General features: G+C 45.3%; 2 protein-coding genes across 4 annotated transcripts in view; one reads left to right on the forward strand and one right to left on the reverse strand.

Moving 5' to 3' along the window:
* TTLL5 (Tubulin tyrosine ligase-like 5) overlaps nucleotides 1-18,180 on the reverse strand; it is a 55,621-nt gene that overhangs the window by 33,640 nt on the left and 3,801 nt on the right. The gene's annotated exons all lie outside the window — the stretch shown is intronic.
* Nucleotides 3,341-8,107, forward strand: LOC143174766 (uncharacterized). The gene is made up of 3 exons (XM_076369679.1): nucleotides 3,341-3,586; nucleotides 5,198-5,363; nucleotides 7,602-8,107. Exons 1-3 carry the CDS (start codon nucleotides 3,341-3,343, stop codon nucleotides 8,006-8,008), a joined length of 819 nt encoding a protein of 272 aa, XP_076225794.1. The 3' UTR covers nucleotides 8,009-8,107.

Below are 18,180 nucleotides of genomic sequence, written 5' to 3' on the forward strand. Positions count from 1 at the left end.
CGAACCGATTCCCATGTGTGAAAGTGCGAAGGTCGCGTTCATTTCAAAGAAAGCAACAAACAGTGGACGAAGTTTCTGCTCATCCTTGCTCACCGAGAAGCATGGAAAGAAAGTTTCGAAATCGAGCTTCGCGTTTCATGCTCTTTCGCAGCGCACCTTGATCCGATTACCCACATAAACTTAGCGAGACTGGTAGGAGTCAAGGCGCATCTACAACGCGGTTATATTTGCTGTCCATTAACATTCCAGCATCGAGAGATTAAAGTGCACGGCTACGCGGAAAATCGATGCTGGTCTATAATTATGGAGCCCGCCCTAAGAAAAGTCATGGCTGCGGCGGCGTTTAGCGCGCGTCGATTTCGGTTTCGTTCGATTCGCGGCTTTGCGTGCGTCGATTGACACTGGAACTATCGACTGGGTCTGAATCAACCGTTTCTGAAGTCCTCGATGGTCGTTGTAAAGATAACCGATGATTCTCGGAGAAATTGGGAAAGGAATTGGGTTGGCAACGAGTAAATTGCATTATAAGTTAGTCGAGGTTTCGGTAGGACTGCTTGGTAGTTCTAGCGTTAAACGTTTCGGTCTGGGTTAAGTAAATTTAAAGTTCTACCTTAGGAGCTTTTAAAGTTTTCATAGAAAAATTGAAGTCAATTTGTCTGGTCGGTAATTCTGTGAAAGAATTTTTCTAATGTGAAAGGTTTAAGTTAGGCCTTGGTTAGTTTTTAAAGTTCTACCTTAGGGATTTTTAATTTTCTATAGAAAAATTAAAGAAGCCAATTTATCTGGTCAGTAATTCTAATGTGAAAGGTTTAAGTTAGGTCTTGGTTAGTTTTTAAAGTTTTACCTTAGAGACTCTGAAAGTTTCTATAGAATAATTAAATAAGTTAATTCGTCTGGTCAGTAATTCTAATGTAAAAGGTTTAAGTTAGATCTTGGTTAGTTTTTATGAAAAAATTGGGAAAAGTCAATCAGGCTCTCCGATAATTCTAGTATCAACGCGTTCTAGACTTCGACAACTGTCTGAGGCGCGTCGGTAAAAGTTTGTTTCCCTGATTTTCACTTACCGGGTTATCGACGTTTCTGTCGAAAGCGAGTACCACACGTTCCGCGAGAGAACAATGAGGAAAGTCGCGCGAACGCTAATGCTCCCTCGTTACGCTCAACCTGTTATCTTTTCGCGTGTCACAAAACCGAGCGCCGTTATCCGTCTTTGTCACGGATGGGAAAATCCAACGTTGGATAGTCTTCTCGCGAATTCCGATTTTCGATTAACGTGGCTCGATTGTGGTTAATAATAGCATGTATGTCGTTTAAACGAAACGGAGGCGATGGCGAAAGAGGAAGAAATTGTACCGTCTCTTCGGGTATGGTTTACATTGCAATCTACTGGAAGACTTGAATACTACGAAAGAAGAACTCAAATAGAAGAGAAACTTTACTAGAAGGCTATTAGAAGAGAAAAAGAGAGGAGCTCGAGTATCTACTAGAAAATAAGAAATGAAGGACTGGAATCTTTTTTCTAGTAAATATTTGCGTTTCTCCTTTTCCTCTTTTGCAGTGGATATTAAAGTTCTCCTGTTTTAAAAATTATCTGAGTTCTTCCTTCCTTCTTTTCTAGTAGATATTTGAGTTTCTCCTTTTCCTCTTTTGTAGTGGATATTAAAGTTCTCCTGTTTTAAAAATTATCTGAGTTCTTTCTTCCTTCTTTTCTAGTAGATATTTGAGTTTCTCCTTTTCCTCTTTCCTAGTAGATATTAAAGTTCTTCCTTTTTAATAATTATCTAAGTTCTTCTTTTCTAGTAGATCTTGAGTTCTCCTTTTCCTCTTTTTGGTAGACGAAAAGGAGCACTCCTATCTCCTAGAAAAGAAGGAAGAAAAAACTCAAATACTTACTAAAAAACGAGGACTACTAGAAAATAAGAAAAAATCTCGAATATCCATTAGAAAAAAGGGAAAGCAGAACTCAAACAACAAATGACCCATATACAGATTTCTCGTTGTTCAAATGGCAAAACTCTTCCCAACTTTATGTACCAAACATGGAGATCAAATGTCGTCGATAGAGCGATATTCGTCCACAAATGATTAATACGCAGACAGGTATCCACCGTGTACTACCGCACGTATCGAAGTACTCGTACGTGTGTACGCATCATCGAAGTGGACTCCCTTCGATCAAGCCCGGTGTATTACGCACGCCCGACGCGTGGCCATTAGAGGCACGCACACACGCTCGCCGAAAAAAGCGGAATTCGCCGCGTTGTTACGGTACCCCACGGTCGACGTTAACGGGAACGAAAACCGGGCAACGCGGCGAATGGTCAACGCGTGAGTCACTGTATCGTGATTTTCGTGATCGGCGAGGCTCGCGCAACAATGAAGGGAGATTGCGATCATTCGGGAATTCAGGCACCGTGTGCATTACACGTGCGGCGCGTGCTACGACGATGACGAAGTTTATTTTTTGAATTTACCGCCAACCGCTGTGGGAAGATTGACCGAAGTTCTGGGGAGGCAACGCTTTGGAAACTTGTTGCACTGTATCCGCAGTGTTGCCTGTAATATTTTATCAAATTATGGAACAGTTTCATGATTTTAATGGTATTTCCAACGTACGCGATACAGAGGAACATGTAGAGTGGTTGGAAGGATTTTGGTAGTCGTGTTAAACAAGCTTGCGACCGATTTCTATCGAAAATTTGGAACCGTTAATAATACTTGACGAAAATTATACATAGATATATCTGGCAGAGAGATATCATTTTGGCGATTGAATCAGCTGAGCTTTCGACAGTTCTATTCCAATTTACGAATCCCCATTCACCCTCGATGCCCAACTTGATCTTTGCATCGAGGGTGAATGGGGATTCGTAAATTGGAATAGAACTGTCGAAAGCTCAGCTGATTCAATTAGAAAAATTGTATATAGATATATTTGATAGAATTCTGTTCCAATTTAGGAACACCCATTCACCCTCGATGCCCAGGGTGAACTTCGCGGATAACTAGGTTCCAAAATTACCAAGTGTCACCGTCGAATACTATAACAGAGTACAGATGTCCACTATAGATATCGATAGAACGTTAACATCTACTAGCCACGAATTCGATAATTATCGTTCGAACAAAACAAGATCGATGCATTCGGGCAACGTCAAAATTCCCAGTCTCGTCGCGGTAACCCTAAAAAAACAGAGAACCCGAATATTTAACTCGGCCAGAGGAAGTGGTTAGGCAACGGTGACCGGAAGAATTCGCGGCGACAGCCTTCGGCCGGTGTACAATGTGAGAGCCGGCAGGCCAGCGCGTTGGCAATGCCGGAAATGGAAACGCAACGAGAATGGACGACGAGCTTGCGATTACACGAGAGCCCATTAGGAAGCATGCCAGAATTGGTAACAAGTGTGACGCGCAGCCTGTGGATTCGACGCGGCTGCCCCCGCCCGTTGGAATCGCTTCGTTACCGGTGGAAATTATTTTCGTGATCCTGTCCTATCTCACCAACAACGATCTGCGTGCCGTTCGACGCGTGTCCGTCTTCTTCGAGCGGATCGCCGGCGACCCGTTCCTCTGGCGAACTTACGAGGTACGCACGTCGATCATTAACCCTTTGCACTCGGGAGGTGACTCTCAGTCACCGCTTGATTTCCTACAGCGAAGCTATAAAGTTTGATATTTAATATTATACTTCATATAATGCATTGATCTGAGAAATATCGACGTAAAATAGCTTTGTCCGCCAATTCACGTGAATTTCTCGTCGAGTTGGTTTTACAAAATATCGTCTTCATCTCATCAGAAAATGTTGAAATATTTCTAGTGAAAAACTTCGGAGGTGACTCTCAGTCACCACTTGATTTGCCGCAGTAAAACTACAAAGTCTGATATTTCACGTAGAACTTCGTATAATGCCTCGATGCGTGAAATATTGGAATAAACTAGCTTTGTTACTCAATGTATTTGCGATTTCCCTTAGAGTTAGTTCCAAAGGATATCGTCTTTGTGTTGTCAAAAAATGTTAAATATTCCTAGTGAGGAATTTCCGAGTGCAAAGGGTTAACGTTAGAACTAGCGAGCACTTAACCCTTTGCCCTATGATCTCTTCCTCAACTGTGATAGATACACTTTACCATTGAACATTTATTGGACAAAGAGAAAAATTGCAGGTATATTTTGTGCCCGTGTCTGCTTTAAGGTATAGTGATTAATAACACAGGAATGATATTTAATTAGAATTCAAAGGAAAGGAGTTAATTACCGGACATACGATCTGTTCGACTAAAGCGTGTCAGATTGACGACGATGAGCAACGGCATTTAGATCCGCCGATGATCGGTTCAGTAGTTGTGTCATCGATTAGTAAACATTGACGGAATTCGCGCTGTGGCTTCCGTTAGCACATCGGGCTTATCTCCAAGCTGTATTGATAACGACAGCCTAGCGATGATTTATGGTTCAAGTGAAATTCGCTATCTTCGTTTATGGGTGGCTAACCATTGTTTAATTGTCCGGCTCGAGGACACTGAACAACGGCTCCTTTAACGAGGATCAGAAAAAGATAGGATCAGCAGAGAAACTGGTAAAAAGGGGATGACCCAATTTAGCTACAATGCAGTACAGACTAATCTTTCCGCAAAACCGGAGGATACACCAAGTCACAGAATATTAAAAATCGCACTATTTGTCTGGAAGTGTACAGAACTCTTTACAAAACGATTGTAAGATTTCTCGTTAAATTCCACAAACATCGCCTTTCGGACTATAAATTCCACAGACTCACTTTCATAGTTACTCCTCGGCAATTGTTTAACACTAGATTTACTGGCATTCATTCTACAGTTTGTCCTATTGTTCTTAGAAAACTTTTCACCCGTTCATTTAGATCTTAGAAATTAGAGGTTTAAATTAAGGCACATATTTGCATAACTGCGTCAATAAAGTTCGACCGAAACGTTTACCAAATAATGCTTATAAAATTCGATACGAGTCAAATTGACTCGTTTCGTAAATCTAGTGTTAAACAGTTTACAGGAGGGTGCACTGTTCGTTAAAAATGATTGATCGACGGCCGTGTCTTTCGCTGCTAAAAGACGAGGGGATAGCGATTTCACTGGAACGTCAATGTGCACCGAATCGAACTGAACGGTTGAAAATTGAAATTGAATAACAGAGCAATCGTTTCGCGTCGGTGAACCAGGTGACGAACGACGAGCAGACCACGACGGATGTGCTGATGGAGCTGAAGAGAATGCCGATGCTGAGGAGGCTCAGCATAAAGATGCGGCCGGACTGCGACGATATCCTGCGGCAGCTCTCGGTGACGAACAAGAGCCTGGAGGAGCTGCGCGTCGCTAATTGCACAGGTCCCTGTCTCCGCGTCGTCATCGTCTTTTGCTCCTCTAATTAAATTTTTATCCGCCGCGGAGTGGTATCGACGAGCCGGCCAGCCGGGAAACCCCCTTTTGGCTCGGGTTCAAAAAACTCTGCCCGCCGGAATTCCTTTTCCCCCGGTTCTCTCTCGTCTTCCCAACAGCCACTACTCTTTTTCCTCTTAGCCTAGCCGGGTCCGTCGTGTCCGTTGTCGCGAGGAACCGGTAAAAATGATGAAAGAGACGGATACCGGCGGAAAATAGAATAACAGGGCAACGGGGCTGGGACGGAGAGGGTTTTGGCCGCGCGTCAAACGAGAGAAAGGGCGCATCGCTGTAGTTACCATTTCCTAATGGCGCATCGGGCTTCTCTTTTTGACGTAGGCCCAGATTTCTTCGTTTCGCTAACATAATATCGGTGATCCGACGAAAATGATTTAAACGTCAGGGAGTAGAAGCTTTGTTTCGTATGTAAGATGCCCGGATATACGTACAAACGGGAATTGATTCGAAACGTTTGACACGTTCACTACGACGGCCACCGATGACGGAGCTTTTAAAATGCTTGGAAACAGTTAGATACAGAAAGCTGATGTCGAATAAAAATATTCAATAACACGAAGCACCGAATAATAGTCTAACTCGAGAACTACGATACCAAAGCATTAATAAATAATTCCAATGCTTGCCTTCATTACGAAAGACCAAGTAATATATTATACAAAACGCTCGAGATTCTCGTGGCGGTCAACGTGTTAACGCCTAGAACTGTCGAACAATCAAATAGGATTTTATTTTTAATCAACTAAAGATTCTAAGGTTTCTGAAGTGTCCTGTAACTTCTCGTTTCTAACCCATCGTAGGATAAAGGTTGCTAAGCACTGATACAAGCTGGTAATAAAACATTTCTAATGTAATCGCTGAAGTAAAACAGCAAACAGGATAGTTAGTGCCTGGCAAAAAGCTACACAGCCAGTGAAATGTAACAACGAAAGGTAATTCCGATGCTTGTTCCCGGTGACAAAGGGTATCGCTTTAACAGGGAGGGTGCCAATTTGGGGACACGGTCCCCCGCAGGGTCTTCTCGCCGGCAACAATGCCGCCCCCGGTTCTCGCGAGGGGATAGAAAATTCGTGGCGTATCGATTCGCAGGGTGTTACCGCGCGTATGATTCACGAACGCGATGCACCGTCTCACCTGGCAACCGTATTTACCGCGGGTTCAACGTAATTAGCATACGTGCCGGCCGCCTCCGTTCGTTGCATTCGTCCGCAATCTCCTGGGACGCGGTCTTCGCGTGGCAAGGTAGCGAACAGACGCGGTTATCGCATCACGCGACGAATTCTTCACCCCTCGAGCACGGAATAAATCTTAATTTAGGGCGCGGCCCAGTCCGAAGTCGAACGGTTTGTCAAACAACAGGCGACCCCTGATCGATACCGCGGCGACAAATTCGCGAGCAACACCGTGAACGCAGGAAAACCATCTGTCCCCATTTGCATGCCAGCCCAATGACTAACGAAGTCGAACGCCGAGAACACCGCGCCGCGTTTGCATACATCTCCATACAATCTCCGGCCGAATGCGATCGGACGCTCGGCTGGGAACTCCGAAGCCTCCGTTTCCTCGCATTTCTCGCACTCGTGACTGGGAAACTTGGACCATTAGTCTGACGCGGTATCTGCATACCGTAGGATCCTTAATATCGACGTTCGATCAATTTGATTTCATCGGATTTTACAAGGAGAATCGGCACGATCTCTAACTGTTCGAGTAACTCTCGTTCTTAGTCTCGCAACTTGTCTGAAGTGTTTACAGACCCTAAACGCTGCGCCTAGCGTGTCTAAGAGATAAGATAGACCTAGCCCAGAAGATTAGAAGCAACAACCAGCTCTAAAGCTACACGCCTACAATCAAAAGTCAAATCGACCCAGTTAATCCTCCTTTCCCACTCTACTTTCGTAGCTCTCGCAATTCTAAACTCCTCGTAGACCCTACACACTGCGCCACGTCCGAAGAGTAAAACCTACCCCTAAATGCTACTCGACAACTACTTCCAGACCTAACTCTTCGAGGCACGATTAGAACAAAACATCAACCGATACCGAACGATTCCGAAGACACTGTAAACTCTGACTCATAGTTACGCGAAAAGACACCACGATAGTCTCATCGCGCACTCCGTTCACGGCAGACAAAGCGCTAATGCGTACCCTAAACTTTCCCCCGTAGGCTCGACGTCCAAATTGTACCTACGCTCGAGCTACCTGATCCGCATACTGGAGAGGTGCCGCAATTTGCACACGATCAATATACTCGGGAGCAGATTCCGCGGACGGAAGTTCTATCGGCTGCTAGGCGCGATGGGCCCGCGGCTCCGCGCGGCGTGCACGCCGGCCACCGGGCTGCAGTTCCGCACGTTCATCGAGCACGCCCGGCAGATCGGCGAAGTCGACCGCGAGAAGATCTGTTCGATGTGCACCGGCGCGAAGAGTTGGGCGCCTTTGTACTACCTGGTCACGAAACAGGCGAGCCGCGTGTGCACCGCGCTGATCAGCTACCTGCACAACGACGTCGTGCTGATCAACGGGAACAGGCCCACTCGCAAGCTCACCGTCGCCGAGGGAACTGGTCCCTGAACACCCTACATTTGTCCCTGCTTCTGTATCGCGTGTATTTAATTAACCCCGTCAGACCTAACGTTACAATGCACACTGTGTTGCTACTTTCAGTATCCGATAAAATATTAGGTCGATGCAAAAGTTTGGACGTTTTCTTCTTTTAGAGGAAACACGAAGAGTTCTCGACTGTTCGCCGGCTGAATGAACGCTGAGTAGATAAAATAGATGGAAGTCTACTTTATGCAGATTATCGTAGTCTGAAAACAGATGTTATTCGCTTCGAAGAATAAAAGTTGTTTGTTAACCGTGTGTAAGGGACGTCGAAATTCTTGCATCAACCGAATATTGGAACTACGGAAGGCAACACCGGCGGGCACCGACGTTTCCGAATTTCTTCGGGAGAATTCACATTTGTGAGATGATTGATGTCGAATAAAAATGTTGAATAGTGGAAAAGTGACTAGATAATGGTTGCAGAAAGATCGAACCAGAGCTGTTCGCGTGAAATGCGAAAATAAAGTTTGATAAACTAGTTGTTGGGTCGCCAGACACGGCGATCGTTTGACGAATCGCGTCGTTTCGTGTTTCTGGTTGCCCGAAACCGTATTTTCCATTGCGTCGTTACGTGTACACGTGTATACACGTGTTTCTAAAAACGACTCAATTTCGTTCAATCGTTTCCGTGATCTAGGCTACGGACAATCTTCGCGGCGATCTACGGGGATCGATCCGTACGGTAACGCGGGGCCGGCACGACGGCGAGTTTCCATGAGATTTAAGGGTTTCTCGAAGCGATGTGAAATACCTAGCCGGGGATTACAATTTATTCTTATTCCAGATATTACTATTATTTTTATTTGCCTCGAACTAATGTTTTTCCTAATGCGATCGTGAAATATCGGAATTTCGACTGTGGAAGCATAATTGCAATGCTGCCAGTAGGAAAACAAATCGATATTTTCCACGGCTAAGAAAAAGAGAACTCGGGTTGGCGTTATAATAAAAATTAACGATAAGACCGAGGGATTAATAATACGAGAAAAGATTGATATTAGGTAATAACGGTGAGAATAAAGATTAATATCAATGAAAGTAATGATTAATACTAATAAGAATAAGAGTAAAGACTAATATTAACTACGAAAATAAAGTTTACCTGTTAATCACAGAAAACCAACGTTTAATTCCAACTGAACCGACACGATACAAGACAAAGGGTTAAACGCAACACGACTGAGCGCTCGTGACCGGTGAACACCGCATTAACAGGAATTTTTCGCATCGATGTGAACGAACGGGTAATTGCCGCGAATAATCGGTTTACCGTGGATCCTTCGAGCAAATAAATCGAACGAGGAAGCCCGCGAACGCCGATACGAGACAAGACGGGCGAACAGCGAACGTCTGACCATAGGTGTTTCGCGAATAATTACACGACCGGTTTAACTCGGACCAATTACGGTGTAAACGTGCCGTGGAAATCGGAACGAACGACGCAGGAGAAGAGGATCCATTCCTTCCCCGAAGAAAAGCTAAAGGCTTTACTTCTTTAACCCTATCCATGGAGCTTTCAAATCATATCAACAGCGACTAGTTCCTCTCTAACAGTTGAGTTACAAATTCACTAAATACAGGCATTCGCTTATAACTAATCAATCAAATATTAACGTACCTATTACTATTTACATAATAAATAATTATACGAACTGCTTTAGATTAATTTAACATAGCAAAACTTCTACAATTCCTCTCCAAAAACCTGCATAAAGATTCCGCAACCCTTTACACTCCTACGTTGAATATAACTCAAATGAGTTTTTCAATTGTACTTTCAATGGTATTAGTAAGAAGAATTGTTTACACTGTTTCTTATCAACTACCTTGAGAAATACATTTCGAATAAGATACTTAAAAGAACACAGAACTTATTCGAATTTAGAAAGACACTCGAAGCGCGAAGGGTTAAGAAACGAACGACCGGCCATCCATTCTCCAGGTGTTAAATCCGAAACGCGATCCGTGTCGCGTAGAATCCAAGGTATCCTATTCGAAGCGGACAAGTAAAGGAGACAAGGGAAAAAAAAGGGAAGAGGAAGTTTTCGTGCAGTCTGATACCGGTCTATTCAATTAAGTGAATTGTTAGCGGCGCAAGGAGGTCGATTAATGGGGGCTGTTAGACTCCGTTTTCGACGGGTAATTAAAATCAAACTTTCCCCGATGGTCGGGACACGCGATCCTTCAGCCTCCCGCCACCGTTCCGGCCAAGAATTCTCGATCGATTTTCATTACGCGGGCCGAAACGGTAACCAGTTACGGTGAGATATTCGCGGTTCGTCGACCCGCCCCCGTCTATGATCATTTGCATAGCACCATGCACGATACACGGTCAGGTAATGGCCGCGGTTTATCGGACGAAACGTGTATGGACGATTTCCATATTACGGCTCTTCCCGGCGATATTTCACGTGCAATTTTCGAATACGCCGGCGTACAACACCGGAGCACGGCAATCTCTTACGGGGAACGAGCGCGGACCGCGCGGGCGTGTTCGTTTCACAACGAGGACAATGGAGGGGGTCTTTAAAGATGAAGAATCAATTTCAGTTGGATAAGTTCGGGAATTTTAAGTTCAGTGAAGGGCCAGTGCGGAAGAGTTTCCTGTTCGAGTGATTAGTAGTTCCACTGTTTGCTGAGTGTCTGTAGGCTTTATGAGGATGATTGGAAGAGATGATTGATTGCGAAGATCGCTGGATAATTAAAAGCAAGTAGGTTTAATTTAAGAGCTTTTAAATTTTTAATTTGTAATTTTTAAATTCTCAAATTTTTAAATGTTCAAATTTTCAAATTACAAGTTTCAAAATTTAAATTATAAGCTTCAAACTTCTAACTTCTAACTTCTAAATTCCTAATTTCTAATTTCTAATTTCTAATTGTACATTTACAAACTTCAAGTTTCTAACTTCTAACTTCTAACTTCCCAACTTCACAACTTCCAACTTTGTACTTCAAACTTTCAATTCTCAACTCCCAATCCTCAGTCTCCAACCCCATTTCCCAACTCTCACCACAACGAACTCGAGCACGCCCAGCCAAAAGAGACCACGGGAATATAAAAGGGGTTAACCGGACGATTCCATCCGTGGAACTCGAACGGTGATCTTTCATACACCCGGTACACGTGATCCCCGAAACACATTCGATTACAGGACACCGAATTGGCTGGCGTATGAGACTGCGGCTTGTCTTGAGGCCGCAGTACACAACACAGAGAGAAACTGAAGGAAGAAGGAGACATATCGATTGGTGCTCGCTTTTCGATTTCCGGCGTGCGGAAACAGCGGCGTCGGCACGCGTGTGTATCGCCCTACCGTTCGGGGCCGGGAAATTGTCGCAACGCGTCACTTTCCCCGGCGCTTTTCCACCCCCCTCCACCGTCTTGTTCCCGTTCGATCGTTGCCATTAGCTCGTGGCCACGCGTCGAAATCGCTAACGAGAGCGACAGTAGGAGGACTGGCGAGATAAAATGGTTTTTCACGTAATCTACAGCCAGTCGACCATCTTTCCTAACGGAATAGTTAGGTACCTACGAACATCGCAAGGAGTTATCAATTCTCATGAATTTCTATTTGTAATAACGGTGTAACTAACGCTTTCAACTCTTCGGTAGCTTACTGATTTATTAATCAAATTAATATTATTTAAGCAAAGTTTCGTTTGATAGAGAAAGAAATTGACACGATATAATATTATTTCCAAAATACTCGCGCTTCCTCCGAGTCCTCGTTAACTCCCGCTTTCCACAGACCTCCCCCTTCCTCTTTCGACCGCATCGCGCTCCAATAAGTCGCGTTTTAACACGTCCAGGCGCAATGTACGTCACCGCGCGGACTTCGGAATCGATGTCCTTTGTACTTCTTTTTTCGTAAAGTAAGGAAGTGAGTAAGTGAGTCAGTATGCGAGTAAAAGGGAGGGACGAAGCGGGGGGAAGAGTAAAATAAATAAGAGAAGCGGAAAGTGTAGGTCGAGCCTGGCATGCAGGGGCAGGCGGCGGGGATCGATCGAGGCGTGACCCAAAAATTTACGCCCTACGAGACGAAAGAAAGCCGGTGTAACGCGTGTTTAAGCGGCGTGGGGTAGCGTAATTAGCGAGCGTCGCACGATTAAACGGGGGCGGAGAGGGTCGGGGCCGCTGCTTCGCGACGCGACGCGGTAACTACGTGACGGGACGGGCCTCTCGTCGAGATGGAACGCGGGGAAAGTCTGGCTTTTCCTTTAGAATGGAAAACTTGCGTCATTTCGCTGCGCAGCGATGGGCAAACACTTTCGAGCCTGTGGCTCGGTACTTTTTGGAGCGTAGAATATTCTTTCGGGGAACGTTCGACGGTTGAGTTTCGCGGGAAGATTATAACGAGAGGGGGTCGAGCTTTCTCATTGGGTGCCGCGTTGGTAAGCTTTAGAGAGGAGACCGTGGTGTCTGTGGTCTACTGAGAAGCTCTCAATGAGAGGATTTTGTTGTTTGTTGGTTGAAAAGCGTTTAACGAGAGAGGATCACGTTTTTCGATTGTGTTCCATATAATCTTTATCAAAAGATCCTGTTGCATGATAAGATCAGTTGGAGTAATGACAGAGAATCGTATAAGAAGCCGTTGATCAGAGAGAAGCCTCTAACGAGAGAGGGCCAAGATTTTCGATCGGACAATGAGCATCCTTTAACGAGAGAAGATTGCACCGCCTGCTTCGAGTAGTCAGAAATATGCTTGATAAAAGAAACTCGTACTAATGACAGTGGACCGAAGAGAAGCTTTTAACGAGAGAGGACCGCGAACATTTAGGAACGAGTCACAGATTCACACCGCATATCGCGCAACGTGTCGTGCATCGATCATTTCAAAGCTCGGATGTAATTACACCGAAAATACCGAACGGCGGCGGATTAACACGAGTGCCGGCGGCGGAGACCACAGGTGCTCGTGGATAGCAATATTAATCAAAGGCAGTTATCGCCGGAACACGGTATTAAATCAACGTTGCAGCGGATCGGGCGCCTCAAAAGTGGTCGGTCGGCCGTAACGGTCGATCGAAAAAGGCTCGACCCGGTTGGAAGGCCGAACAATTTCCTGTATCCGAACTGTGCTCGTATATGCGATGGTCCAAACAAACCCTAGTGCATCGCGATTACAAAAACCGGAGACAAATCAGCGTAAAATAATTGAATCACAGGGTCGAAGTTTCGAAATTACTGGACAATCAGTGAAAACGTTTGTGGTTCAGATCAGTTATAACTTTTCACTGTCAAGTGAATTATGAATTATAATAGTTTGGAAAGAAAGATCATATTTTTAGCGCTGTTACGTTATTTCCCTGAGATTTGCATTAGTTTTCGTCTGTTGCACCTACAAGCTGCTTATAGTAGCACACTGAACGCTATCGGATACAGATCTCTCTCGTGCAATCAAGATCGTCACGTTACTCCGTCGATCTTCACCTCGCTTTATTCATCGCTCGAGTAAATCTCTCGTCGATTTTGCAAAATTGTTTCGCCCGATTTCGCGACCAGAAGTCCAACGCCATCGATTCCGATATAAATAGACGGGGACCAAGGTCTCGACACTTCGTGCCAAAAAAAAACTGCACAACGATCCGAACGACCCGTTCCGGAACGATGAAGACATTACGCAGTCGCTAATGAGCCGAAGACACTGCTTCGTGCTTCGCGATGTAAATCCTGCAGAGGATCGGGTCGCTGCTTTACATTCGAATCGCTGAATTACCGGAGAATACCTGCGCGCACTTTCCTACGTGAAGACTCTATTACACGAAATCCACATTTCCCGCGGATAATGGTTTAACAGGGCTTTTCCCGGTTCAGTCGAACGAAAACCATAGAGGAATCCTATCGATCACGCGCAAAGACACGCGAAAAATGCGGCGTTTCATGAATATGCGGAACGTTTCTTCCCACGGCAACCCCTACGCGTCTGAGTAATCTCGTCTCGATCGAGGTGCCAGTTGAAACTGATCGGGGCATCGATCAGTTTGCATCGCTACCGATAAACTAGGCCGCGGATTCTATGCGTTTAAGAGGAACACGAGTGAGTGGAGCGTGAAATAGAGAAGTTTTTGTAAAAACTTGAAAATAGCGTTGCTGTACTTTTAGGATAATAAAATTCTTGACATTAGAACTAGCAATCATCTACCTCCAATTTCTCATGAAAGTTAATAGAGTACGTTTTTTCTTGAGATTCGAAGAGATTCAGTCTAGAATTCCTAGCAAAGCCAACTGAATTTCAATAACCATAAACTAGAAATTTTCAAATGGCTTGTTTCGATTCGTGTAGTAGTCCTAGGTGCCAAGAAATCAATTTCCATTTAACTCTTATTTCCCCAAATTCAGAGATGACCGATTCTAAGCAAGCAACCGTACGGTCTAGCACGATCGCCATGCGATACAAAGCCGAAAATCCCGAGTGACACATGCTGTCCTACCTTGTCTCCGTTCCCTGCGTCAGGTCCCGTTCCTCTCGCAACTGGAGTTCACGAAACTATCGATCACCGGTCGAGATACGGCCGTAGGAGAACGCGAGGCGGCCGGTTTCGGGCTTGCGGGTTATCTATGCAAATGCGGCCGGGATCCCGGTCGCGGCGGTCGCGACGATCACGGCAGCCCGTGGCCCGCGATATAGACATCGAATCCTCCCACTCATTCACGAGACCGCCAACAGGTATTTCCGATAGCTCCTTCGTCGAATAACAAAGTGCCTGGCGGCGGGAACCGTGTAAACGGCCTTTGCGACCGCCTGCTCCTCCCTGTTCCGCGTTCGGGCCACTGCGGACTGGCCCGGAAGTGGGCAACGGTATAACCGCTTCGGGTTACATCATCGGATGTGTCCAGCGATGCTTCTCACGGCGCACAATTAACTGTAACCCGTCACCGACCGGTCAATCGGATCGCGCCGCCGTTTCATTTCCGATTTTAGGTCGGTAGCAAACGCGTTTAGCAGTGATGAGCTGGCGCGACGACATAGGCTTTACGTAAGTCAGTTTCCATTGTATATAAATAATAACCTTTCTGTTGACACGTTGATCGCCGAATGAATGCTCACCTAGATTCCATACAGAGAGTTTTGTTCATGAAATAGAAACTATAGAAGTCAAGATGTGCTATAGCTACAGCTATTGTTCCACTTGTCTCTGATACACCATCAAAATTCGGTTCGTTCGATATGTTATGAGGTGAATTAATTTTGAAACCTATGCAAACATATTTTTCATCGGAATTCGGGTGATGTGATAGTCGAAGTGTTAATGAATTTAAGTATTTAACACCGGAAATAATGCATGGGTTGTCTTCTAGCTTTTAGAAGAAATGCTAGGTTATTCTAATTGCTCGATAGTTCCAGTGTTAGATATTAAGTATTAAGCATTGCGTTGGTCGCATGGAATATCACTTCGACTTAGGCCACTGTAAAAGGAAGGTTGCTCATCACAGGTGTGTAGTATTCAGCTGTCGTGTACCCTCACAGGCAAGGTGTGTAGCCTATCATGGAACAGGTGCAATTCAGGCGAGGCTCGCCGAGATCATACACGAGATTCGGGCGCAACCGGGGCGCATTTCATGTAGGAACCTTCGAATCGTGGATTTGATTGCGTGGAAAGGAAGAAGATGATCAAAGAATGGGCGAAATGGTGAAAAGAGGCAACAATTGTGTAGGGTGGTGAAAAGAATAGACAGAAGTGGTGAAAAGAGACAACGATCTTTCAGAGGATATGGAGGGAGGTAGAAGGAGTGATAGAAAAACTAGGGGGCGAGGACAGTAAAGAAGAATAGAACAGGACGATAAAGAACAGGAAGAAGAAGAAGATGATGACAATGAAGGACCGCGGACAATGAGCGTCGCGTTCGAGAATAAAGAACAAAACGCTCGACAGAAAAGCGACTCACCCTCGTTGCATCCACTCAATGGACCGCACCGAGTCAACGGATCGCGAAAAAATATTTCGTCGAGTGCCGTTAGGCGAGGTTCTCCCTGCGAAGAGGGAAATCGAGATTGCATAGAACGCAAACGCATTTTACATGACCGCAACCTTGGAATCTCTCTCGAGAACGCGCCCGATAACCATAGCAGAACTAGGGACCGTTTAAGAAAATTGAGCCAGCGATGTGCAGCTTTTACGAGCCCGTCGATACGGCGTTCCGCGGGGACGAGGCCGTCGACGGATCGATTCAATTAAATAATACGCGAGGTTCGTTCGCGAGACGGTTACCGCGGTTGAACGGGTAATTAGCTTTGATGGTGCGCGCTTCGTACGTCCGATTAGCCGGCGGCAAACGAATTTGCGCGATTAACGCGCCGAACGCCGGCCGATTTCACCGAGCAAGATGCACGAAATGAAAGGGATACGATATCGCGTTATTTAATTGAGCTAAGTTGTCTCTATTGCGCGTTTATCCGGCAGAGTACCGATACTTCTGGATTGCTTGAAAACAATAATAAGACGATTGATGCTGAATAAAAGTGTTTAATAATGCAAGTGAGTTGATAAGCGTTATATTAACCTTTCACACTTCAAAAGTATTTCACCAGTATTCGACTTAATCAGAAATTATACATAGATTAGGTAGCAGAGTTCTTTGTTTGAATATTGCAGACGATGCACTGTGCAAAGCTTAATATTAAATATTAAATTTGGTAATTTCGTATATACGTATAAAATAATATATTTTATATGGAAATCAATTGCCATTTGAGTGCAAAAGGTTAAGTTATATTAGAGCTTATTAAGATCTAAGTATAATAACTGTATTAAGCTCAATATTCTCCTGACGATCAACGTGTTAATCGAGCGAATGACAGTAAAACGATTTGGCTGGGTGTCACTTGAGAATTGGCTCGCGGATGAAGGAGCAATAAGAATGTTCACTGGTTTCGCGGTTGGATCGTGAACAGCGAGAGATCATCGTGGTGCTTGGTACCCCGGTCTGCCACCGTTCCATTATTGAAATTCTGTTTACATCAGCTAGGTGGAACGCGTTACGCCACTCGCGCGTTCTAGCGTGCCGTGATTAAGAGAAATCATGTTTCCACCCGTGGCGCGGCCGCCATTAGCCTATTCAACGACTGGCCGTTGTAGGAAAGAAAGCGTCAGCGGCGCGCTGACGTTGTTGTTAACAATCACGAAGGCAGCGCTGTGCAATTCCCGGTGGAAATACGGTAGCAGCGTGGCCAAACCAATCGCGGTTTGCTGGCAACCTTCTCCGCGATGTTGATTCCCGTTCAAACGTTCTTCGCTGAAGAACTTCGCAAGATTGTGGCGTGCCACGTAATTTCCGATGGGAAAATGGGCATCGTCGTGTCTATGACATTTACAATTTAGTTGCAACCTTCCGCGCAATGATTGCTTTGACTCTAACGTTTCTCTAAGGAAACTTAGCACAAAGTTGCGCCGGGACAAACAACTCCGACAAGGGAACGAGTAACGATTCTGCTTAAAATGTTGACAAGTCGATCACGATCTTTTCTGCAACGGTTATATCCGTTTCAATATTTCCATAAGGAAACTGTACAGAAAGTTGCGCTGAGGTACACGATTTCCAAACGAAAAATGAATAGTCTTCTATGTAAAGCGCCCGCAATTAAATCGTGACATTGTCCACGATGATTACTTCCATTTCGAAGTTCCTTCAGAGGAACTTAGCGGAAAGTCGCGTTGCGTTACACAATTTCCGAAAGGAAAAATTGGTAGCTTAATCTGAACCGTTCGCAATTCAGTCGCAACCTTTTCCACGATGATCACTCCCATTTCAACGTTCCCTCGGCGGAAATCGGCGACCTTTTCCACGCGCAACGAGTAGGTCGTCGTCCACGGCGTCAAACGGAAAGGAAAACGACGCGGGGCGTGAATTACATTCGCGGCGCCGCGCGTTTCGTGTATCCGCACGCGCCCCGACGATTCGATCCGCCGCGGAAAGGTCAACGCGCCTAGGGACTCCTGCCGGTGGAAGAAAGCTCGTTGCCGGTCCCTTTAAATTTCAGGTGGAGTCGAACGAGGTCTGCGCTGGCCCCCAGGGGATCCGCTTTTGTTAAAGGGGAGCCTCGAACGAAACCGTGCGTTTAAAGACGTTGGAAACTCGCGAGAAATTCTCGGGTCTGCCAAAGATCCGATCTGCTTCGCTGCAGCCGTAAGTAGAC

Source organism: Nomia melanderi, chromosome 8, assembly GCF_051020985.1.
Source record: "Nomia melanderi isolate GNS246 chromosome 8, iyNomMela1, whole genome shotgun sequence".
Classification (NCBI taxonomy): domain Eukaryota; kingdom Metazoa; phylum Arthropoda; class Insecta; order Hymenoptera; family Halictidae; genus Nomia; species Nomia melanderi.